This window comes from Argentina silus (genome assembly GCF_951799395.1).
Source record: "Argentina silus genome assembly, chromosome: 18".
In the NCBI taxonomy this organism is placed as follows: Eukaryota; Metazoa; Chordata; class Actinopteri; order Argentiniformes; family Argentinidae; genus Argentina; species Argentina silus.
In genome coordinates, this window is record NC_139672.1 from 13,797,184 (window position 1) to 13,821,295 (window position 24,112).

At 41.0% G+C, this 24,112-nt stretch overlaps 2 protein-coding genes across 3 annotated transcripts in view; one reads left to right on the forward strand and one right to left on the reverse strand.

Annotated features, from left to right (window-relative positions):
- focad (focadhesin) overlaps nt 1-15,515 on the forward strand; it is a 30,753-nt gene extending 15,238 nt beyond the window's left edge. The window contains exons 23-44 of the mRNA XM_083690127.1: nt 138-179; nt 1,381-1,492; nt 2,243-2,359; nt 3,239-3,477; nt 3,798-3,887; nt 4,367-4,514; nt 5,056-5,175; nt 5,302-5,424; nt 6,428-6,505; nt 6,860-6,931; nt 7,181-7,283; nt 8,650-8,727; nt 8,930-9,058; nt 9,379-9,494; nt 9,767-9,838; nt 11,065-11,253; nt 11,460-11,549; nt 11,968-12,145; nt 12,554-12,651; nt 13,025-13,273; nt 13,643-13,718; nt 14,620-15,515. Coding sequence (XP_083546253.1) covers nt 138-179; nt 1,381-1,492; nt 2,243-2,359; nt 3,239-3,477; nt 3,798-3,887; nt 4,367-4,514; nt 5,056-5,175; nt 5,302-5,424; nt 6,428-6,505; nt 6,860-6,931; nt 7,181-7,283; nt 8,650-8,727; nt 8,930-9,058; nt 9,379-9,494; nt 9,767-9,838; nt 11,065-11,253; nt 11,460-11,549; nt 11,968-12,145; nt 12,554-12,651; nt 13,025-13,273; nt 13,643-13,718; nt 14,620-14,693 — 2,593 coding nt within the window. The 3' untranslated portion in view covers nt 14,694-15,515. The remainder of the gene's footprint in view (nt 1-137; nt 180-1,380; nt 1,493-2,242; nt 2,360-3,238; nt 3,478-3,797; nt 3,888-4,366; nt 4,515-5,055; nt 5,176-5,301; nt 5,425-6,427; nt 6,506-6,859; nt 6,932-7,180; nt 7,284-8,649; nt 8,728-8,929; nt 9,059-9,378; nt 9,495-9,766; nt 9,839-11,064; nt 11,254-11,459; nt 11,550-11,967; nt 12,146-12,553; nt 12,652-13,024; nt 13,274-13,642; nt 13,719-14,619) is intronic.
- Nucleotides 15,516-15,800: 285 nt separating this feature from the next.
- On the reverse strand, nt 15,801-22,633 carry hacd4 (3-hydroxyacyl-CoA dehydratase 4). 2 transcript variants are annotated; one of them, XM_083690129.1, is made up of 7 exons: nt 22,484-22,633; nt 21,696-21,802; nt 19,497-19,624; nt 19,218-19,330; nt 18,717-18,823; nt 16,573-16,704; nt 15,801-16,068 (listed from the first exon to the last, which is right to left on the reverse strand). In XM_083690129.1, the coding sequence occupies exons 1-7, from the start codon at nt 22,486-22,488 to the stop codon at nt 15,989-15,991; spliced, it is 672 nt and encodes a 223-aa protein (XP_083546255.1). In that variant the 5' UTR covers nt 22,489-22,633; the 3' UTR covers nt 15,801-15,988. The 2 variants fall into 2 exon arrangements, with proteins under 2 accessions (XP_083546255.1, XP_083546254.1); XM_083690128.1 differs by lacking the exon at nt 22,484-22,633 and having other exon boundaries at nt 21,696-21,884.
- Nucleotides 22,634-24,112: the final 1,479 nt, after the last annotated feature.

Below are 24,112 nucleotides of genomic sequence, written 5' to 3' on the forward strand. Positions count from 1 at the left end.
ATCTCAAGCGCGAAAGTTCGTCTTCCTGGAAGTTGCCATCTTGTATTATTTCCTCCTCTCTCTCTCTCTCTCTCTCTCTCTCTCTCTCTCTCTCTCTCTCTCTCTCTCTCCTTTCCCCTTCTCTCCCCCTCACACAGGGTCAGAGACCAGCTGACTGATGTTATCAAATCTGCAGCAAAGTAAGTGGCAGAATGTCCCACCTGAATTAAACATTTTAAACCTGTTAAAGTGTATGACAGTTATATTATAGTTCCCATTCACTTGCTTCATTCGATAAAACACAAATGGGGGATTGCGGCCCTCGCGAGACTGGCTGAAGACACTTTTTATTCACTCAAGAGACAGAGCCACTACCCAAGATGTATACTTAAGTGTATTGAAATAGATTATTTATTAAGTATACTTATTCATGTTTTTCTATTATTACTTAAAACACACAAAAGTTGTATTGACTTGCACTTATGTGTACTTACTTAAATTTCATGCCCTTAAATTTGTGCTTTAGTATACTTACAAACAGGATACTAGAATTGAATGTACTTTAAATTGTACTTCAGTATACTTGCAAAAAGTAACTTGCAAATTTGTATTTCATTATACTTACAAAACGTATACTTGAAAGTATACTTATAAAATAGTATACTTCTATATTCGTAATCCCATACGACTATTCGTATTTTTGGGCTATCCTTATCATAATCAGTCAAGGCCACTGTTGAAAAGAGGATAATCTCTGTTTATGCAAAATAGATATGTTACAAACCCAAAATTAAGTGATATTTAGAAAAGCCTGCATCCACGACTCACACATTACCTGACCCATGGGGAAAAGTTTGTCTTGCAAATTTGTATTATAGGGCCTATAATTACAAAACTGAATAGGTTTGGTGGTGGTCTCCTGGCTTCGCCAGCAGGTGGAAGAAGGGATATAGGCTATAGCATTATTTCATATTAGCAATGATTAGCAACTTCATCTAGTTTTGAAAGCTTTTTCTGAGCATCATTATAGTACGTTGCGTTGTTGCTCCAAAAGAGGCTGAAGTCCATCTTGAGTTTAATAATAAGTTGAATAAATCTTCAATAAGTCTATATAACATGTTTCATTTGCAATGGATTTTTTTTTCTCGTGTCACACTCTCCTGTTATTTAAGGCCCAATGCTTGCAATGTACAATGTAAAACCCCTGCAGCCCTAATAATAACAATTGTTCACTCAAACTGGTTTCCCTTGCCTCCGAATAAACCTGATGGCCTGGTGGCCTGGTGGCCTTAGTGTCCTAACAACTTGTGCCCCTTCCAAGGTCATGGTGGCCTTGCCCTAACAAAATGAAATTCCAGGCCTGATTGTAACAATAGGAAAAAAATGTCTCCATGGTGACAGAGACAGTCCAGTGGTGCAGGGGAACTCCATCTTGGCTCTGAGTGGTCTGGCTGCAATTCTGGCAAAATACGAGAGTAACCTTCCTGCAGACATCGAACATCAGGGGTTTGAGGTAAGGACTGGAACCACACTATTTCCTATTAGATACTAACTACAGTGTTCACCTGTCTCAAGTCAGCCACCAATAGATTACTCAGCTAATCAATAGACACACACAACAGGATGATTAGACAATGAACTGCAATGGGATGAAATTGGTAGTAAGTGCAACTGTAGGATTGGTCCGATTTTAGATATCATTAAATACCGTGATATTTGGAGCATTTTGGAGAATATTGTGATATTTGGAGCATCTCCTTGTTTCACTAGACTATTTATACATCTGCCATAGACTCCATGTACTGCAATTCAGCGTCTTTTTTGCAGACCAATTTCCAGGTTGGCTAACTCCTCTAACTTTAGCCTTAACCCCTCCCCTAACGTCTCCTCTTACCTTAACCAACCATAAACCTATACAGTACCTAACCCTAAACATAACAGAATAGGATTTTTTTTATATTTTTTAAATATCATGATAGGGCAACTGTTACACCACTGAAGGCCACACTATTTTGCTGATGTTATTGGATGTTGGTAGTATAAGGAAGTAGCAACATCATTTCTACTTCTTCAAGTGTCTCCAGTTCTGTTTACATTCTGCAGTTTGTGACGTACAGACTTTCATAGCGTATTGTGAACAATATCAGAATACACATACATACCTGTAGCCGCCATGTTAATTTTAATCCTTCTGCAGTTGGAACTGAGTGTCTACATTGAGATGCTGTGTCACTACTCACAATGTGTTTGCTCTGTACTCTAGGTAGGACCGGAGATCCTGCCCACAGCGACCTGGCTGGTCATGGTACTGGACACGCTACTTAGCATCGTTAGCGGTATCTGTGGGCCCAAAGGACAGGTCTTCTCCTGGTTACTTCATGTGAGTACAACCAAGCTGCTCTGATCACTTTTTGTGGTGCAGATGGTACAGATGTGAGACCTTTGACCAAATAATGAGCTCCTCCAGGCTCACAAACTCCCTGGGTCCCACGTGATGACATTAAGGAGTAAAACCCTCCTATTCTCCTATTCATGCTGGACACCTGCAGATGACTTCCACACTCACAGACAAAGACACTGTGTCGCTACAGTGTCACCAGCACAATATGTCAAACAGAGCCGTAGTATACACCAGTCAGAATCATTATAGCCCTGCCTCCATCATAGCCCTGCCTCCATTATGCCCTGCCTCCATTATAGCCCTGCCTCCATTATAGCCCTGCCTCCATTATGCCCTGCCTCCATTATAGCCCTGCCTCCATTATAGCCCTGCCTCCATTATGCCCTGCCTCCATTATGCCCTGCCTCCATTATAGCCCTGCCTCCATTATAGCCCTGCCTCCATTATAGCCCTGCCTCCATTATAGCCCTGCCTCCATTATGCCCTGCCTCCATTATGCCCTGCCTCGTTATGCCTGCAATGGCTGCAGAGACACCAAACTCGTATGTTGACCTCTTGTTCACGACCCTCCATGTACGTCCATTTGTTGGATTCTTTGATAAATGACGGATGTCTGACTCTAATCAGAATCGTCTATTTCCATTATGTCAGACAGGTGGCAGTTTTTTACTGTCATTCTAGCGCCCCTGACAATTCAACTCAGATGACATTGCCTTGAGTTACATATACCTGCACCATATTATTTTCCATCGTGACAGATAAACAATGATATAACCAACAGACAACGTCGGTTTTTCTAAAAATGCCCTTGTCGTGAATTATGTTTTTGTCATTGACTGACATTACTCTGATCTTTAGCGGTCCTATTCGGGGGAGAACACGGCCAGTGCCATTGCCCGCTCCTGTGCAGCCCTGTCCCTGTCCCTGATGGTGCCCGTGCTGGTCACCTGGCATAAGGACAGTGTGTCCGAGGTCCTGACTACGCTGTCGTCAGGGATGCCCGGCTCGCCCACAGCTGACGACTCCCAGGCTGTGCAGTTCCACTCAGGCCTGGCTCTGGGGATGCTCCTCTCTCTTCTGCATGAGGAACGCCTCAGGTGGGGCCATGGGGGGTGGGTGGTGAGGGGTGTTACCTCTGTGATGTCTCTTATGTCTTTGTGATGTTTCATACTGTGATGTCCTGTGTAGTTTTGCGATATCTGGCGTCTCTTTGTGATGTTATTTATTTGTGATCTTGTGATGTGTTTTTGAGATCAGTCTTTTTTGTTTGAGTGAATTTATTTGACAATAATTGTGGTGTGGTAAATCTTTGATGCTGAATTTTGGTGTGAGATGAGACGTTTTGTTTTCTGCGTTTTCCAATAGTAGTGTTGTTCTTGCCCTCTCCCCCTCCTCTTCCTCTGTCTTCCTCACACAGTGACGTCTCAGATGACGAGATGACTGAGCTGCTGACTGGCTTTCTAGACGACCTGGAAGCCTGCTGCTTTGATACCAACCTAGAATACAAGTCAGTAGTGTGTGTGTGTGTGTGTGTGTGTGTGTGTGTGTGTGTGTGTGTGTGTGTGTGTGTGTGTGTGTGTGTGTGTGTGTGTGTGTGTGTGTGTGTGTGTGTGTGTGTGTGTGTGTGTGTGTGTGTGTGTGTGTGTGTGTGTGTGTGTGTGTGTGTGTGTGTGTGTGTTGATTTGATTAATCTTACCTAATAAATTGACTATCATCTACATTTATCAACATCAAAGCCACATTGTTGAACTGAAAACCGCTTGAACTGTGTTTTAGGTTAAGGTTAGGTAGTGCTTACCCTAACCCTATATCCTAATTCCTTTATATTTCCATGTGTACTCTCATATTCCCTCTATTTGGTTCTATTAGTGTTGAGAAACAACAACACATACTGTGTGGGATCATTTATTTTCATTATTCAAAATCAGAGATTGCTCACAATCCATCCTCACCCCTCTCTTCTCTTCCTTCCACTCTTCCTTACAGCGCTGGCTGTGTGCTGGGCCTGGGCCTGGTGTTGGCCTCTCTGAGCCGTAGTGTCCAGGCAGGACACAGGGCCCATGCAGCCCTCACCCTGGACAGACTGCTGGGGGAGCTCCACAACAGCGGGAGCCGGGGACGCATGCTGCAGGAGGTGCACCCAAACTTGGTTTTCTTTATAAGGAGAGAACAGTATTGTTTTTTTTCAATTTTTATATTTTTGAACTACATACGCCCTGCGTACGTAATGGGACAACGAAGCATTTTTTTTTTTCTTTCTTACATTTATTTGTTTAGCCACCAATCCACACACATACCCCGTAATGACGAAGCGAAAACAGGCTTAAGGTTTTTTAGAAATGTCTGCAAATGTATTGAAATACAGAAATACCTCATTTACATAAGTATTTGTGTTATACACTCTTTTAAATTAGCTCAAATGCAAAAATGTCATCAACAAGTCACTCAGTAAGTTGAATTGAGTCCATCTTAATGATAATAGTTTATGTGATTTTGTAATTAATATATTTGTTTTTATAGGGTCTCTGATTTGCATCCGATATTACATGCCTTCTTGATTACAGTGGGTTTGTATCAAATGCGGTTGATGGGCGTTCAATGGCATTTCATGATCAATCGTTCTCCCTCTCTCTCTTTGTTCTTCATCCCTCTCTCCCCATCGTCCTCTACCTCAGGTCTTGGCGTACTCTGTGGCCTGTGTGGGCGTGTCAGCCTTTAGCGGAGGGGTGATTGATGCCGTAAAAGCAGAAGAGATCATGAACACTCTCCGCACCATGACGGAAGAGAGTCAACAGGTGAGGGGAAACATAATGTGTGTGTGTGTGTGTGTGTGTGTGTGTGTGTGTGTGTGTGTGTGTGTGACGCGATTGAGGTTGTTGTTCATACTCTGACACTGGTGTGTGTGTGTGTGTCTTGTCCAGACTCCAGGTTTCTCCTTGGCTCTGGGGCTGGCTGTTCACGGCCTGTCATCCTGTGGCCACGGCAAAGCAGATGGCATCAATCCCCGTCTACTGGCCGCCTGGATCAAGATCCTGCTCGCAGAGGTACTGCAGCTAAAACCACCGGGGCAGAGACTCATTTAGGTTTGAACAGGAGGCTTGCAAGAGTGGAATTAACAGGGACTGGGATTGTAGAAGTGCCACCAAACAGTGCATTTGAGATAAATGGGTTAATAATTTGAGATAAACGGGTCCAGCGGTTTTTGCGGTGATGACAAAGTGGATTTTTCAACAAGTAGCTGACAAAAAAATGTTTGGTAAGCCTTATTTTACAGCCCGGTATTAAACAGGTACTCAAAGTACTTTATGGTAAAACTGTTATTACCTGATAATTGCATATTGATTATACGCGCTATTTCTTTTGGATTCACTGACTTAAGCACCACTTTAGTACCAACCTGTAGTTATATTGTGCTAAATGTGTTGACTAAAGTACTAGAAAGTACCCCTTGTTACCACATAGTTTCTGAGTAAATACCAGCCGAAACAGGGCTGTAAAATAAAGGCATACCCATTATTCCTCCCCACACATTAAAAAAAGATGCGACGAGGAAGTAGACTGAGGTGGGCTTAGCCACAAGTGGTTGTGGTCGAAATCAAGGAAGTAGACTGAGGAGGGCTTAGCCACACGTGGTTGTGGTCGAAGTCAAGGAAGTAGACTGAGGTGGGCTTAGCCACAAGTGGTTGTGGTCGAAATCAAGGAAGTAGACTGAGGTGGGCTTAGCCACACGTGGTTGTGGTCGAAATCAAGGAAGTAGACTGAGGTGGGCTTAGCCACAAGTGGTTGTGGTCGAAATCAAGGAAGTAGACTGAGGTGGGCTTAGCCACAAGTGGTTGTGGTCGAAATCAAGGAAGTAGACTGAGGTGGGCTTAGCCACACGTGGTTGTGGTCGAAATCAAGGAAGTAGACTGAGGTGGGCTTAGCCACAAGTGGTTGTGGTCGAAATCAAGGAAGTAATGGATGAATACTTTTGCAAAGCACTGAATGTGTAACTAATAAATGTTGGTGTATTTAAGTATTATAAGAGTCTCAACCCTTGCGTTTCAGGGCTGCCCCACCATGCAGAGGCTGGCTGCGGTCAACGGACTGGTAGCACTGGTGGGATCTGAGAGTGCCCTCATTCAGGTAAGTCGACCAGATCACACAACCAGCTAACAAAGCTTGTAAGATCTGGACTGAACTTAATCACCAGCCTCTTGTTGGCAGTGTTCCTCTTTCCCTCCGTCTGCAATATAGGCTGAAGGGTCTATGGCACAAGACGACTCAAGTTGTCTCGTGTGTGTGTGTGTGTGTGTGTGTGTGTGTGTGTGTGTGTGTGTGTGTGTGTGTGTGTGTGTGTGTGTGTGTGTGTGTGTGTGTGTGTGTGTGTGTGTGTGTGTGTGTGTGTGTGTGTGTGTGTGTGTGTGTGTGTGTGTGTGTGTGTGTGTGTGTGTGCTCTTAAGTGATATCAATGGTTGTGGCTGTTCTCTCCCCCTGCAGTTCCGGAATGAATCAGAGCAGTCCTCTCAGCAGCAGAACCGATTGAATGAGGTCATACGGGCCATAACACAAGTAGGTTCACAACATTCATCTAGACATAATAATACGGAAACAAGTGTCTTTTATGGAAAATAATGAAGTGGAAACTACAGTCCAGTTACCTTGTAAATAACAAGGAATTGTATTTCTTGTTCCTGGTAACAATCAGTAATTCATATAACCAATCCAATAACATTAAATTCAATTGATACTTTATTAATTCCCGATGGGATGTTCACTTTCAGCACCAGGTAGCACCTTTTTCTTTCTTTTCCACTGTAGATCATCACCTTCTCTGGAGCCATCGGGCTGCAGTCCAACAGTGCCTGTCTGGTGGGCCACCTGCACTTGGCCCACATGTCCTCCAGTCACAGCCACACGGCAGGTGAGGGACGCCACACTCTGATCAGTGAGAGAGCTTTGGCTCCTACTCACAGATTGGCAGAGACTAGAAACTAGTCATTAGCATCAGTGTTTCTACCTCAAATTGTTGACTCCAATTCTCCTGATTCCCCAGGTGTGCTTGCACTCTATAAGCACTCTTCTCTATGGGCCTCAGGGGAGCATTTCTGAGCAGTTTTGGTCCTCTCCAAGATGACATTCTGTACTTACACATTCATTAAATGATCTCCAATCCAAATTGCTTTAGTGTAGAGCCTAACCTCATCCCCAGGCTATTATGCACAGCACATATATGCCTGGAATAACAATGTCTCAAACTTGGCCTTGTGGGAGTGAGTAGCTACAAATCAGAAACCTGTGGTGCCCAAGGGGGAGGTTTTTTGGGAGATGATTGCTTGGAAGCCAATGGCTATGTGGCCGGCAGATTCTCACAGTCCTTGTATTGTACATGGCCAAGTTTGACACCACAATGGTTTCAAGACAAAAATCTTTTTTTTTATTTTTATACGTTAAAATTACTTCTCAAACAAATGAATCACGTATCAAAGAATGAATAAATTGTTAAATATTACCAACTACCTTTACCTGTTAGTAACATCCAAGACACTGGCACTTGGTTATCGGTTACTACAATTTACACTATTATTAACAAATATGTGAACAAAAGTACTATTAAAGCTGCACGACATAACTTTTGCAATGAACAAGGAGGATAAGAGAAAACAAAAACAAAAAAATCTTCAAACAAGACAACTTTGTGTTGTGTGCTATGTTCAGTAGTCTTTGTTAATACTGTAAGTATTTCTCTAAAACTATGGGCCTTATAGAAGCAAAATGTGCAAAAAATAAAACATAGAAGGCTAGCATGTAGAACTAAAATCTTCCAAGTCTCTGGTACATATCCTTCAAATTTGACATGTCTGGACTTCCTTGCTGCAAAGTCTGCCTAGAAACCTCATGATTAATGCTTATTAATAAAGTCCATTGACACGCTCTTGAACCATTGCAGACCTCAGGTAGGTTTCTCCAGCAGGGGGCTTCTGCAAATATTTCCTGAGTGCATCTGGACAGTTATAGAGTAGATATTAGCCTATTACAAGCAAAAACATGTTGCTGCAGAGTAGGACAAACTGAAATCTATGTTTTCATGGATATAGCGTTAGCCATTATCACTGATATTGGTCAGCGAAATTTCAGCACAATGCCTGACGCTCTAGGGGGGAACAGTTAATAGAACAGATTTAATTATTAGGAAATATCACTGACAATTGTCCCAACATTTCTCTACCTCCCCCCTCTCTACCTCCCCCCTCTCTCTCTCTCTTTCTCTCTCTCTCTCTCTCTCTCAGTGCCTCAGGACTTCAGTTACCTCTCAGAGAGTGTCATCAGATCTATTGTGGAGTTTGCCATCGAGGCAGGAAAGAAAGGTTTGGATGCCTTACTCATTCACTCTCACACGCAGATGATTTTGTCTACCCCTTCACTCACTGTCCTCACTGTGAAGTCACAAGCATCACCATAAACTTCAGCTTTGAACATTGTCAACTCAGAGGGTAAAGAATCTGAAAAATGCAACCCTTGTGTCTGCTATGCAGCCCTGATGATCCCCTCTTCACTGTTCCTATGCAGGTCCTGAGTATGCCCACTCTAGGCTGGTGAAGACAGCACTGGGATCCCTGGCTACTGTGGGGGGTAGTTTCCAGTACCCTCCAGTCAACTGGAGTGCCATTCTGTCCCCTCTGATGAGGCTCAGCTTTGGTACTGTCTTCCCTGTGAATTGGGAGCGTGGTGGTGTCATGCAAATTCTGAAATAAGCCCGGAATGTTGATGTGATCACCTTTGTCTATGCTAGGTCATGTGATGATCTCTCGGTGTGTGCGGTGTGTAGTCTATATGTATGATTTGAATCATGGCCATCTGAGGAACATGTTGGTCGAGTGCACTTTTTTTAAACCTTTCATTCAAAGTGCCTTGGAGTTTTTGTAAGTGTACCGCTATATTACAGTTATTACAGCAGCAAGTCATGTTCCATGTGTTGTTCTAAACCGTGAATGTTGTGTTTCCTGTGTCCTCTGCAGGCGAGGACGTCCAGCACCAGTGCATCAAGTTAGCAGCCAGCCAAACCCAGTCCTCCCAGAGTGCCTCTCTCTTCCTGGGGGTGTGGCTTTCCTCTCCCCTGGTCCACAGTCTTGGTGTACGTCCTCCATGACCCCCTTCATAAAAGCCACTGATCTATACTGTACAACTTTTAGGGGTGTTCTATGAATTTGTAAACCTAAGGTGGTTTGGTTAGTTATGCTTCATGTGATGGGCATTTAGCTTTTTACCAATCCTATTCTATCAGATGTACACAACTGTCCTGGGGGGAGGGGTTAGGGGCTGTTTCTGGACAGGGCCATTGTTATGGGAAGCTGCCCCATGGTATCTGTGCATGGATGTATTTGACCTATAGTACTCTTTCTCCAGTTGCACACACGGGAGCACCTGTATGAGAGCCTTGGGGTGTGGATGAAGCATGTCTCAGACGATAAGCTCCAGGTATGTCCTGTTATGTGTAATATGTAGGGACAGTTTTGCCTGGTCAGGTCACTGTTGAAGAAAAACTCCTGGCATTGTGCTTGAGTTTGTGTGATTGTGTATGAACCCAGGACATTTAGCCTGGATAGTCATCACTTGCCTCACCCCCGGATCCAGGGCCACTCCTTCTAGTAGTTTCAATTAGTTTATTGTACATTGAAATATGGTATTTTTGGAAAATATTGTCTTCAAGATTCAATACAGTTATATACAGTATATATACACTCACCAAACTTTATTAGGAATCCTAATCCACACAGTGTGTAATTGATTCCTATGCAAATCAGAGACCCGATAAAAACAAAGATATTAATTCCAAAATTACATGAACTATTATCCTTGCATTAAGATGGACTCAATTCAACTTATTGAGGGATTTCTTGATGACATCTTTGCATTTTAGCAAATTTTAAGAGTGTCATAGCAAAGTCTCATGTACTTATGTATATGAGGTATGTCTATATTTAAATTTTAATACATTTACTGAAATTTCTAAAAACCTGTTTTCACTTTGTCATTCTGGGGTATTGTGTGTGGATTGATGGCAAATTCTTTTAATTTAATCCATTTTAAATTGAGTCTGTAACACAACAAAATGTGGAAAAAGTGAGGGGGTCTGAATACTTTCCGAAGGCACTGTATATATACTATATGTATGTGTTGTCATGGCCCCCACTCTAATCGCAGTTACCTTCTGGCTATACCTCCCTGCAACTAGCCACCCCTGATCCATTCAGTAACTGCATGGGGTGGCCAGCTAACCTAACCTAACCGACCTATACCTTACCTAACCTAGCCTAACCTAACCTAACTGACCTATACCTTACCTAACCTAACCTAACCTAACCGACCTATACCTAACCTAACCTAACCTAACCATACCTTGTTGTGGCATGACTGTCAAAAAACCACACAACTACCAAATTCCAACGACCAAGCCTTTACCTTACCCTACCAACATACTGCTTGTATTTTCAATTTAATGAAATTCAAACCTACCTACCATACCTTTGTTTTAATTTGCATTGTTCCGATTATTTAATCTAAATGTCGCTATTATATCACATTTTATTGTGAGTTTCAAGCTAGCCCTTTGAAACCACTAGCAAGAGTGTAGCTGTCTGTTGCTGTGGTCATTGAAAGGCAGGTTGACATTTACTTTTACACTTACCATTAAACCGAACCAGGTGTATATGGAGGACCTTGGGGTGCAGCTATTCCAGCAGAAAACGCGGGCCCAGAGTCTGCTCCTCTGTCTCAGCCTCCTCCAGGGCCTGGCCCAGGCCTTGGCCCTCCCCAACCCCCCCAAAAACAACTGGGCAATCCTGTGCTCCACCACTGAGAAGATCTTTAACCTCCTCCCCGACCAGATACAGGCAAGGAAAAAACACACCACCGCCTGCTGTAGGAAGCTAGTAACAATAATGGAATATTGAATATTGTTGAGATCAGGATGCAAGAACACTAGACTTTTGCAAGAAATTATGATAATGATTTTGATATTGTAATTGGTTTTCTCAATCTCAAAGGACTTTACATCCTGGGGGGATAATTGACCAAATGTCTGAACGGTTTATTGTAGGATGATGAGGTGGACCTCTATGTTGGAATCTCCAAATGTCTGTCTGAGTTGTCCGACACTGAGATTGACCGGATTGCTCAAGTCACAGAGGTACAGTCACACAACTGAACACTGGCTAATAGTGGTCACTGTAAGCCATGAAAGTCCTATGAATGAGGTGTCTTTCTAGATTTTTCAATTGTTGATGTACTTGGGTTGCGGAAAATGGGTACGATGCCTGCTGCTTTTTAATGATACTTTGGGTGATGTCTGCAGCGACGGTTGAAGTACACAAAAAAAACGCTTTACTCGCAATATTTTCAGCAGTTTGTGTTTTAAAATCTCTTTTTACAACGTCCATAAATTATGCGTGCAGTTTTAAAGTTAGGGGCATGATATTGTGATGCAAACACAAGCTGTAGGATATCATCCTTGTTTTTTATGCTTGTTTGAAATATATAATGGCAATTTTGGCAGACCTAAGATGCTGCCTAACAAGTTATTTGTTGCTTTCTGGCCCCCTCCGCAGGCTCAGATGGAAAAGACTGGCTTTATCCTGGCCTACTTGACTTCCCAGGGTCGAGTGCCCCTCCTGGGACTCAATGATGTCATCGCAGCAATGCTACGTGGTTGCTCGTGCCAGAGAGTGGGTTGGCTGCTCCTGCAGACTTTCTACCAATGCCGTCTGGCTCTCAGCCCTAACACAGGTCAGTCCAACCAATCAGCTTTCAGTGCAATGGGATTTCAGCACCCCCCTTCTATTTTCAGTTGTATTCTGTTCTTCCAATAGTGTGTATTATTAATGCATTTATTGTAGAGCTGTCTTTTTTTTGGGGGGGGGGGGGGAAATTAATGTATTCAATATTTGGTATTTTGGTCCTACATACGCTTTGCAACCATTTATTATTTATATACCATTATTTGACTCTACCCTCAAATTACTTTTGCTATTGTTCGGAAACAATTTGTTATAATTGCATTACAACAAAACTGTGGCAAGCAATGAAGTTGGCCTGGCTCATATTCTTAAGTGTGCTGTTGATTTTTGTCACCTTATTTTTTGTCATATTCCAAATGTACTGTATTGGGCGTTAAGAATAAATGTACTTTGCTAGGGGTCTCAAAACGAATGGAATGGCTTCTGGAGCTGATGGGACACATTAGAAATGTTGCTTACGGAGCGACCACTTTAAAATGTGCCGATGTCAAACAGGTGTGTATTCTTCTGACATGTACACACGTTGTTGTATTCCTGTGTATGTTGACTGTCACTATACTAGTCAAAATAGCATTCAATTATTTTTGAATGCACTTGATTTATCTTGTCATTAGTTCAGGTAAGCTCATCCATGTATTGGTGAGAGCTGGTATTTGCTTCAGGCCTATAGTTGGTTTACTGTGGATTGAATGTAATGTTGCTCTGGTTGAGCATATGACTGTGGGTAAACCAGGGTGTGATTTTTAACTTACAACTAGTCCCAGTGTCTTTTTGTAAGCGTCTGGATTGCCTGCATGTTCTTTCAATTGACACATATTTAGCTTGGTAGCCTTAACTTTTACTACTTTCTTCCGGCTCTCCCATGCAGGCCACAGACTTCCTTCTACAGGTATTCGCTGCAGCTGTTGTCTCCTGGGGCGACCATGCCATGCCCCTGCTTCTGGGCCTCAGAGCCCAGTGGTTTCCCTGGCAGGGACCAAAGCCGCCAGCTCTAACTCACCGCCTTTACGGAGAAGCATCGCTCGCTGAGCATTCCGTCTCGCTGTGCTTGCAGGGATTGCCCCACAGCCTGAGGCAGCTATTAACCAAAGAGCCTTGGAGTGGCCAGTCGCAGAAGGTGGGTCCTCGACTACCTACTTCCCACCCCTAACTACATGCAGAACCTTTAAAAGTGCGGCTCGCAAATGGTGGTCAATTCCGCAAATTCAATTCTAATTAAGTTCCATCAGTCCAGCATTCTTGAATTTTCAATTCATGATAAAGTCTCTTTCGTTATAATTTCTAATATTAATTGGACTTAACCGCAACCCTGATATCTGATTACTAAAATGCTTTTATTCTGAGCCAAATCTGCAAGTTTATGCATACAGTATGGTTTACATATGATGGGAATGTATGAAAAGAGTCAGCTTTTGCCTACTTCACTGTTCTGGAATGAAAAGAGTGACAGAAAATGACTGACTGTCTGTTTGTTTTTGTATGTCAGTTCACAGACTGGCTCTTCAGCATCACAGAGGCTCCTGAGCACAGTCTATCAGAGACGTCCATCAGCACTGCCAAAGGTGAGATCCCACAAAATCAAACATGGTATACTTATCCAGGATAGAGTAATGTATCAGCATCATATAGTAATATGGTCATTTCGCAGACAGCTTTAACCAAAGCGACTTCAGTTCACACGGTTGTCATGGTTACATGTAGTCCAAAATGCATGAGCCTCAGTGCAGCCGAAGAGCTGGGGCCCTTCTGGCCATTCTAGACTGAAGACAAGAGGTGACTGTGCCTTTTGGACCCCTAGACTCTGGAACGACCTGCCTGAGGATGTTAGGCAGCCTTAATTATTATTATTATTATTATTATTATTATTATTATTATCTAATAATAATCTATGGCTAAATTCTAGTCAATTAATAATAATAATAATAATAATAATAGTAGTAGTATACAATGCAAAATGATTCCTATCTTGGCCTCTTTCCTGACAAATGATAGCCCAGACAGACAGAAAGGGCAGGAGCACAAATTCAGAAAAACAAGCCAGAATATTACAAAAAAAGTACAGTAGGCTGAGATACAAACTCGATCATCACATTTGTTCTAAGAAATCCCAAGCCTGACTTAGCATTCACTTACCAAATTTGCACAATGTCAGTTTTAGCATGCCTCAATTCACTACGACCCTCTGCAGAGGCACAATTGAAGCGCACATGATTAGTGCATCGTCACATGCAATATACTTGGCTCCATCAAAAAGGTAGCACAGCTAAACAGACCTGGGTTCAAATAGTATTTCAAATAATTAATCTGTAATCAAATACTCAAAGTATTTGATTATTTTATTTTTTAAAGGTCTGCAACTAGGCACATTGATGTTTGCTCTGTTCTCTTGACATTATGAACATAGATTAAAGACATCTGCATTTTGTGTACTAATTATCAAACCCTCTTATTTTGTCCATACAGCTGCTTTGCTGGCTCTGAAGTCCTCTTCTGAGTTTAAGAAGAAAGCAGTGTGGACAAGAGCATATGGCTGGTAACACAGGGGTATAGCCAACCTCCTGCCCTCTTCTGTACTCACTGGAAGCCCATAGCAACGACTGGGCCCGCAACTTCTTACAGCTGACGCCCTCCACTCTTCTCGTCTTTTAACAATGTGTTTGTTGTTGTTTTGGTGGAAGGATACATCTTCTGGTCTTTTTGCATATGTAAAAACAAATAAGAGAAGGAACCTGATTTGTTTTCTGTTATTTTCTAATACACCTTTTAAAGCCACATTCCTTTAACTAACAATAAAACGTCAGGCCCGCTACATAAAGGGATATGGTTGGAGAAATGTGTCCACTCTCAAATTCATAGATAGAAGTCTGGACACAAGTACTGACAGTCTGTGACAGCAACATGGGGGTTTAAAACATATATTGAAGCTGTAAAGTGTTTGTTTACAGTCCTGTGGTTTGTAAACATCGTCATAAAGCAGCCTCATATTGTGGGGATGTTTGAGTATGCAGCCACTGCCTTTCAAAGGCTTTAGAGGAACCCTCTTCTCACTCCTGCCTTGTGTCAGCTTTACACTGTCAGGTTTATGGTGAGCAAAACCTGCCGTAGTGCTGTGCAGCCATGGGAACCTCATCAAAACACTTCAGACAAGAACACTTTATTTGGTGATTATTTGCTTTGATTTTAACACACGTATAAATATATGATTCCATTAGTTGTGCAAAGAATGCTTAGACTGATGTTGTACTCATTTGCTGTTGGGTAATATAGACTTCAATACTGGACTACTCAAAACTAGAGTTGTGTCAGTTTGTATTGTAGGTTGAGGACTATTTACTTTTGAAGTAAACCACAAACATGTCTTCAGTTGTGTCATGATGATAACTTTCTAACTGGTTGCCAATGAAAACAAAGAATCCCTTAAACACACATACCCCAAAAAAAGTTACAGTAAAACACTATATTTGCAGAAACCTTAATGTACTGTTCACTCTTAAGACAGTGTTCACTTTGAGGGCTGTTGTGTCTCCCCAGTTACTTTTTCTAATCACAACGCAATGTTTTCTGCATTGTTTACCCCAAATGATGGGCCAGCCAATTTGCAACCACGGATTGCTGCCACAAAATCTTCCTTTTTTAAAAAAAAATTTTTACAACTTTTATATAAAAATGAATGATGGTGATATCAATGACTGTATATGAAAGTTTAGTTGCACAAGCATTATACACATATACTATACATGCTTATTTTGTAACAGGTCTCTCCTCATATTCATTATTCAATAACCCATTCCAATTCACTCCCACTGTTGTCCCATGAAATATAATGTGTACATTATTTCCTTTTGAGCTTATTCCACTTCTCAAGCTGCTGTTTTCTCTCCTTCACCAAATGCCACACTGTAATGGAAGCACCTAGACAGGCAAAAGGTGAACACAGTTAGTCGTTTTCTTCTGGGCAGGACAGGCAGTTGAAGAGGCAATATTCAGTACAGTTGCAACGTTGTGTGCTTAATAGTGGGCGTTCATAAATGGCCAGTGCCTACAGTTTGACGTTATTCAGCTCTCTGACAGAAGCCATCGTTCCTCCACACGCCGCAGTGCATTTCTAACTGTTCTGCAGTAGAATGTTTCCAGCATAGATTACCCTCCTGTTTCTCAATTTTCGTTTTTGGGCCCAGGTATAATAATGTATTTCGGCGAATGTTGCACTGACAAATGTCACATTGCACAGTGGAGGAGTGTCTGGCGAAATAATGGTGATGGTCATCAAACTGTAGCCATGTGCCATTTATACACATCCACTTTATTACAAATGTTTTAGTATGTTGAAAAAAAATTACTCTTCCATTTTGTTCAGCCTATGACTAGTAAAGCCATGCCTTAGCTAGCAGGGAAGCTACATCAGAGTTCACTTACCAACAGCAAGTATAGGTAAATAGACTTTCAGGATGAGGGGGAAATGAATGTATGTAGACACAGGTAGTGACAGCTGGAATGAGTAGGTTCCCATGTACTCAAAGTAAGGCAATGCTTGGTAAATGGTCACGCCTAGAAAAGGCAAAATGGTAAAGGTGTTATTTGCACATACTGTACTGACACAAAACTGCAAACTACTAATGCAGTTTTAGACAGATCTCTAACAGATGCTAGACCAGGCACATAAACATCACATTTGTGAGACGGCTGTGATACTGAGTTGATGCACTACTATTGTAGTCAATGTTAACTGCTCCTTCGGCCACAAAGCATAGACGCTTCCCTCAAAGCAGCAGCAGCATAACATTACATTTTACGAGTCTATTAACTCTAACAACATTCATTCAGCTTCATAGTATGGAAATGTAATAGAAACATTGTTAATAGAAATACAGTCCAACTAGTTTATATTTTAAGGCAGAGGGTGTTGTAGACATGTTGTAGATGTTAGGATGTGACTGTGCAGTCCACAGTTCAACATCAAGAAGCCATACATTTAAAGTTCCATGCAGAAACAGACTGGTACAGCTATTTACTCTGCATCCACTAGCACAACTGGTCTTGCTTATGCTGTAGTAGGTAAAATGACTGCACTGATGGTACGTCTATGCTTCTGGTGTAGCAGGTAAAATGACTGGACTGATGGTACGTCTATGCTTCTGGTGTAGCAGGTAAAATGACTGGACTGATGGGACATCTATGCAAAGCGCAAGCTACATCCTGGTGTAGCAGCTCTGTAACTGTTGCGACTGCTTGACCAACTATTGGAATCACCAAAACATATTCACACAAACATATATATATACATATAAACATATTATGTATACACACACATATATATATCAAGTCATTTTACCTACTACAGCATAAGCAAGAACAGTGTGTGTATATATACATATAACAGAGGAGAGGAGCCCCTACACATTGCACATATAAACATATTATATATATATATATATATATGTATGTATACATAATATGTTTATATGTATATATACACACACACACACACACACACACATATATATATATATATGTATATATATATATATATATGTGTGTGTGTATACATATGTTTATATGTATATATATATATATATATATATATATATATATATATATATATATATATGTGTGTGTGTGTATATATATATACACACACACACACAGTTGGAATGTGCTTTCCCAGCACACTTCCTCAGTATTGGTATCAGCCTGCCAACTCATTTCCTGTAGACTTGAACTGTAGGTTTCCTCACAACATGCGATGCTTGACACATCACCAACTGTAAAAGAACAACTATTCTGGAAGCAGCAGACAACAACCATGCAATAGCGAGAGGTGTGACGTTCTACACACGAGATGCCTACTGAGGCTGTCGGCCATTTATAGTAATTGCATGTTTAGCCACAGAGTACGGTAATGTCTCCCTATTGTTTCTCGTAAACAATATTACTGAAAATGTCGTCTTGAAAAGAGCAGGACCCCTGTTAAATCTGGTGTTAAATTGACAAGTTGTGATAATTGTTCTGAATTAAATAATTAATGTTAAAACATTCTTAAAAATGCATGAAAACACTTGGAATGCAATGGTGACACGTAATTAAGACATCATCAATTAACTTAAATACCTCTTAAAACCACAATTAATAGGGGGAGACACACACACACACACACACACACACACACACACACACACAATCTGACCAAGGAACATGACACTGAACGCTGACACGACACCTGATCCCCGACCGACGGAGCTGCAGGTGTCATGCAGTCAGGTGGTGTCAATGATCCGTCAATCAATGTCGCAGGGCCACACGTCTCGGAACATAAATTACATTTTCCTTTCACATATGAAGTAGCTCAATTACTTTTTCTTTTTTTTTAAGGAAATTTACACAAAAACGGCCCTCCCCTACACATTGCAGAAAGATCTGTAACCCTCCCCTCTAATTGAAGAACATATGCACCCCCCCGTGCTCCATATCCGTTAGGCTGCTGTCTAAGTTTTTCTGATCAAGGGGTGTTGAAATGTTCCGTGAAAAGGCTTTCAGATTGCACCATTATAACAAAATAGTACCTTCGGTGATGACCGAGAGGATGTAGACAGGGATCCACAGGGTGTACCGCGCCCACATCATGTTAAATGAAGGAGTGCCCATGAGACACAGGAGTCCATGGGGGTACCTGCAAAAAGCAGGTGGAGTGAAACATTAGCAGACATAAAACATATTTAAAAGAAAATATGAAAAATAAGTGACCGGTCACACTCAAAAAGTCATTCATTATGCTGACAACTAAAAAAAAAAAAAAATTACTTTGAAAAGTGTCCAGTAAGCTGTCTAGATCAGTGGGGGGGAACATCTTAATGTATTTCAATTTTAGGCTGTGAGGCAACAAATTGTGAGAATTGTGTAACCCTAAACATTGAAAAAGATTCCCCAATTAAATGCATCTCCATAACTGTAACATGGTTCTCACTATCTCTGCCTCATGGTTTCTTTTGTCTCAAATTTTATTTAAATGGGGACCTAAAATTCAGTATTGTTTATAGGCAAAAAGACGGATGTACTGTACGTACCTCAACAAATCTAGAATATTCCACAGGTAAAACTGTCCACACACAATTGGTGTACTCTGTACCTCATCTTGACTGATTATCACCACAAACAGCAGGAGATTTCTCTCCATAACCTGGAGACGGAAATGTTGTTAGTAACCACACAGGGATGAACTTACATGCTGTCACCTATCCAATTTGAATTGTAAAATAAGGGAGGAAGGGCACACATTCAAGTATTTGAATGGATCCCAAACCCAGTCCTTAAGAAACAAAATAAACATCAGACGTGGCACACACTTGAACAAACCGTGGTAGAAGCCTGCCCTTCTCTATCCCATCGGCGATGTGGAATAGCTCCAGCATGGACAGCAGTTGGCAAAGACTCATCACAACCCCAACAGCATAAAAGGTATCAGCTAGGGCATCTAAAAAGTAGTTAAACCACAGTGCTGTGAAAAAGTATGTGAACCCCTGCACAGTTAAAAACATATATTGGCATTGAAGCCTGAAATTGCATTTAATGGGGATTTTTTTATCCAATCTTCTCCACACAAGTGAACATGTTTATTTTAACTTTTTCAAAATTATTTTTAAAAAATGACATGCATTGTGTATTACGTATGTGAACCCCTGAGTCAGTACTTGTTAAAGCTCCTTTGTGAGTGATTAGAGCTGAGACTTTTACCAAGTCTCTACCAAGATTGCACACAAGACGAATCAACATTCACCCATTTTTCTTGGTGAATTGCCGAAGCTTCACCAAGTCGGTTGGAAATTGTTGACGGACAGTAACCTCATTCACTCTCTTTGTCTTAAGCCATTCCAGTGTTGCTTTGGACTTTTTCCAACTGAAGGGTGAATTTCTACCCCAATGGTAAGGTTTCTCTTCAAGTGGTTAGCAGGTTCACCCCTTACGGCACAGATACACTAGATACACTTTTTAATGATAGACAGGAACCTTGCTGATATATATAAATGTTTATTCAGAAATAATTTGAACCAGTATTTTTGCACCCAGATAGAGTCCATCCAACTAATCAACTTCAATTTGAATGCTTGGCACACATTTTGGTTTGTCATTGTCAAGGGTTCACATACTTATTCACAAAATGTTAAAACTGTGGAGGGGTTCACATAATTTTTCACGGCTTTGTACCTTTTCCAGTAGTTTGGTGGTAGTTGGACTTCAGTATACAAACAGCTAATTCAGTAGTTATCAACTACATGTATCACCATGTAGTTGTATCATAGCTACACCACTACTATCTCTGACATGACACTCAAATTATTTCATGAGATGGAGTACCATGTAATGGTCTGTATTGCAGAGCCTGGGGGTAATTCAGTGAAGTGAGTAGAGAGAGGAGAGTCTTCAATCTACTATAAGTTAATGAAACCACACCTAACTAGTCAACAGTAAACGTCATTTCTATAAAGTGACTGGCAACAGGAAGAAAGGATGATGGCTGAGTAGTTGAAAGAAAGTGAGACAGTAGGATGGACAGATGGATAAAGATAAAAGAAGATGGTAGGACAGCCAGAACGGGGTTATAGAGTAAGACTGATAGATGAAAGAGGGTAAGTATAGACAGATCAATACAATTAAGAGGTTAATCAGTATGGGTTTTACTGAGTAAAGCTGTAGTGACTGGTGATGGGAAGAAAGGATGATGGCTTGGTAGTTGAAAGAAAGTGACAGTATAGTTAGAGGGTCAGACAGTCAAATACATAAGAAGGATAGATAGATAGATAGATAGATAGATAGATAGATAGATAGATATAACCAAGTTGAAGCAAGCCCACAAATTATTATAAGTATGAGGAAGAAGAATAGTTGCTGAAGCAAGCACACAGGTTATATGTAGTTGGACTAGTTGGACTAGTTGAAGCAAGCCCACTAATAAGTTACTTAGCTAGCTATATTTCTATATTAAATTGAATGGTGGCATTCTAACGAGTTAATATTTTTTGTAAAAGAGAGCTTATATATTATATATCACTTGTATTATCGAAATATTAGCTGGCTAGCAAACTGTTCGTTAGCACTAGTGATACAATCTTTCAAATGACCGTTTGTATCAGTTCAAAAGCAGTTGTAGGACCATAGGCAACAAAAGGTATTGAATTTACTATTACTGTTATCTTGACAACATGTGCGTAATGTAATTCAGTTTATAAAATGCTATGTTAGCTAAATTAACTAGCTAAGTTCCAGTTTAAAAAAATATATATAACAGGTATCAGAATTAGTTTGAAAGGTGTAAGAGCATTGGTGGTTCAAAAATGTAATGTTTTGCTTTCCATATACCTCAATTTGCAATTTCAAGTTTGAATAGTTTCAAAAGTATGACTTTCAAAAAGTTGAATACAAGCATGTTAGAGGTCTTTGCATGTTTGAAATTTGGATTGGTGTGAATTGTTCAAAAGGTGTAGGAGTAGCAGTGGGAACATTTGAAAGAAAGAGAATATTAATGAAATCATCTCAAAAAGTCTTACCTCCACCGAATGTGAGAAACCTGGCTGTCATATTTGCAAATATCCATGTGTGACCACAGAACTGCAGCAGGTTATACAGGAAAAGGTAGGCAAATCTGATGCTGATCCTATAAAAGTAAAGAACACTATTCAAATAATGTTTCGGCATCACTTATCCAACCTTTGAAAATATCCACGTACTCTCCATCATCAAAAATGTTCTCTAGCACCACGAAATATCCATTAGGGATACTTTAATATCCATCCAGATTAACTGTATGCCCGTCATACAGCCACAGTGGAAAACTCCAAACATGGCACTCCGGATCGCACTTCCGCTTCTTCGTTTACAATTATGGTGTTCAGCCAATCATCTGGTTTACCTGCACACTATGCGATGTGCCACGTCTGGAGTTGTCCACCGTGGCGTCGGGTAATAACGATTATAAAATTAATCTAATGGACTGTAATGTATCACTTCTGGACGCAGTGGTAAGACGCTAAAGGCAACTCGAAAAATTAAGCACCAGTTTGCAATTCTTCCACACGTATGGACAAACCCCATTGAAAGCATACTGAGAAAAATGTCAACACCCACAGCCCACTTGATAGCGCCCTTGATTTGTGTTTTAAGTTTTCTACTCTGCATTAGGTGTCAGCTCAGTAAAGAAGGTCGTACAACATAACTAGCTACATAGTTTCCACATCTGTTTCCACATAGTCCATGCAATGTACGCAGCTGACATCGAACCTCATATCCGAGTGGTACAGTGACAGCGTTCAGCATTATAGCTGGCTATGTTCCTTACCTCATTTTTGAAAACAAAACGGCGAGGGATTAATGTTGTTTCCTGACACGTTTTAGTTTGGAAACAGTAGGAAGTAGACATTGCTCATGCAATTATCTGACGTCAGGGAGGCGAGCTCAGATAGTTTCAATATTTTCCCTGCTTTGCTCCCAAAAGAAAATGCTGACTCCTATCGTTCGTTCGTTCAAAAACGCACTGCAGTTAAAGAAGTTGAAATATGATCTCAAGGATAATTTCCCTATATAATACTACAAACTGACACTTTTACCTGAAAACAACATGACAGCCTACGAACAATAAAAACGCACCACAGACACTGTAGAGAAGTTTAAATATGCTCTTTGATGTTGATGCTCTCGCTGTCAGTCAATCACAGCTCTGCCCCTCCTCCAGGAGCTTGAGGTCCTTTACTCTAGATTTTTGTCCACACTTCTGAATCAGTGTGATTCATGACCATTTGATTGCGCACCACTTTTTTTTTTTTTTTTTTTTTTATTTAACCTTTATTTTAGCATGGAGTCCCATTAAGACCAAGGTCTCTTTTACAAGGGAGCCCTGCATACACACTGTTTACAACAATACATAATACAAATACACAATTACAACATTATAAAACACAATCAAGAAAAACAAACGTATTTTTCAACAGAGGTCCTCAATCAAAACTTTAAACTGCCTGAAACTGTTCTCTGTAGATTAAAAGCGGATTTACCCAATTCTGTGGAAACCCGAGGAACCTCAAGAGTTAACCAACTCTGACAAGAAGTTAGGTAATTGATGTTCTTCAATTTCAATAATGAGATTAGGTAAACCAGGAGTTTATGCAGTAGGGCTTTATACACAATAGTGGGTAATGAAGAGATCTACAGTGCGGGAATTTAACGAGGTCCAGCCAACCTTTTGATAAAGTATGCAATGGTGAGTATTAAAACTATCACTTGTGATAAAGCGAAGGGCGCTATGGTAGATGACATCCAAAGGTTTAAGAGTAGTATCACCATAATCAAGCACTGGCATGAAGGTTGCACAATCCGCTGTCTGCTGTTCAGGGAAAGGCACGATTTATTCTTGTAACAGAAGCCCATCTTAAATCTTATCTTTTTAACAAGCCCCTCCGAATGTTTACATGAACGGAACTGCTTTACGTGCCAAATGTGTGTGGGAGCTCCAGTACATATTCTAGTGTCAGTCCAGTACTCGCCATTCTGCCAACTGCATGTTAGTTGGCGAGAGAAAGTCACATTTGAGGGGTGTGTCCTATGAATATAATAGATAAGTGCATTCTCATTTGATATTTTATGCGTAAAATCTCTATGTTCCCTGCACGCTGGGTCTGCATTAAAGGCCACATTCATCATTTTTAGGGGTTTTATCTGATATATGACATCCTAGGGCTGCACAATGATTCAAGTCCGAAAATTGCCATTTCGGTCATACGTGTATTGTGGGCTTTTCTTAGCTCCCCCTAAAACGATTTCCCATGTATGACATTTCATATAGCTATAGAGCTCCTAAGTGTGATGTGGCTAGCCTGTTTGTAAAGATAGCGTCAACATATACTGTAAATGTTTGTAGAGTTAGAGTCAGATATAACCCTCTGAACCCACTTCACTAGCTTTTTTGTGACTA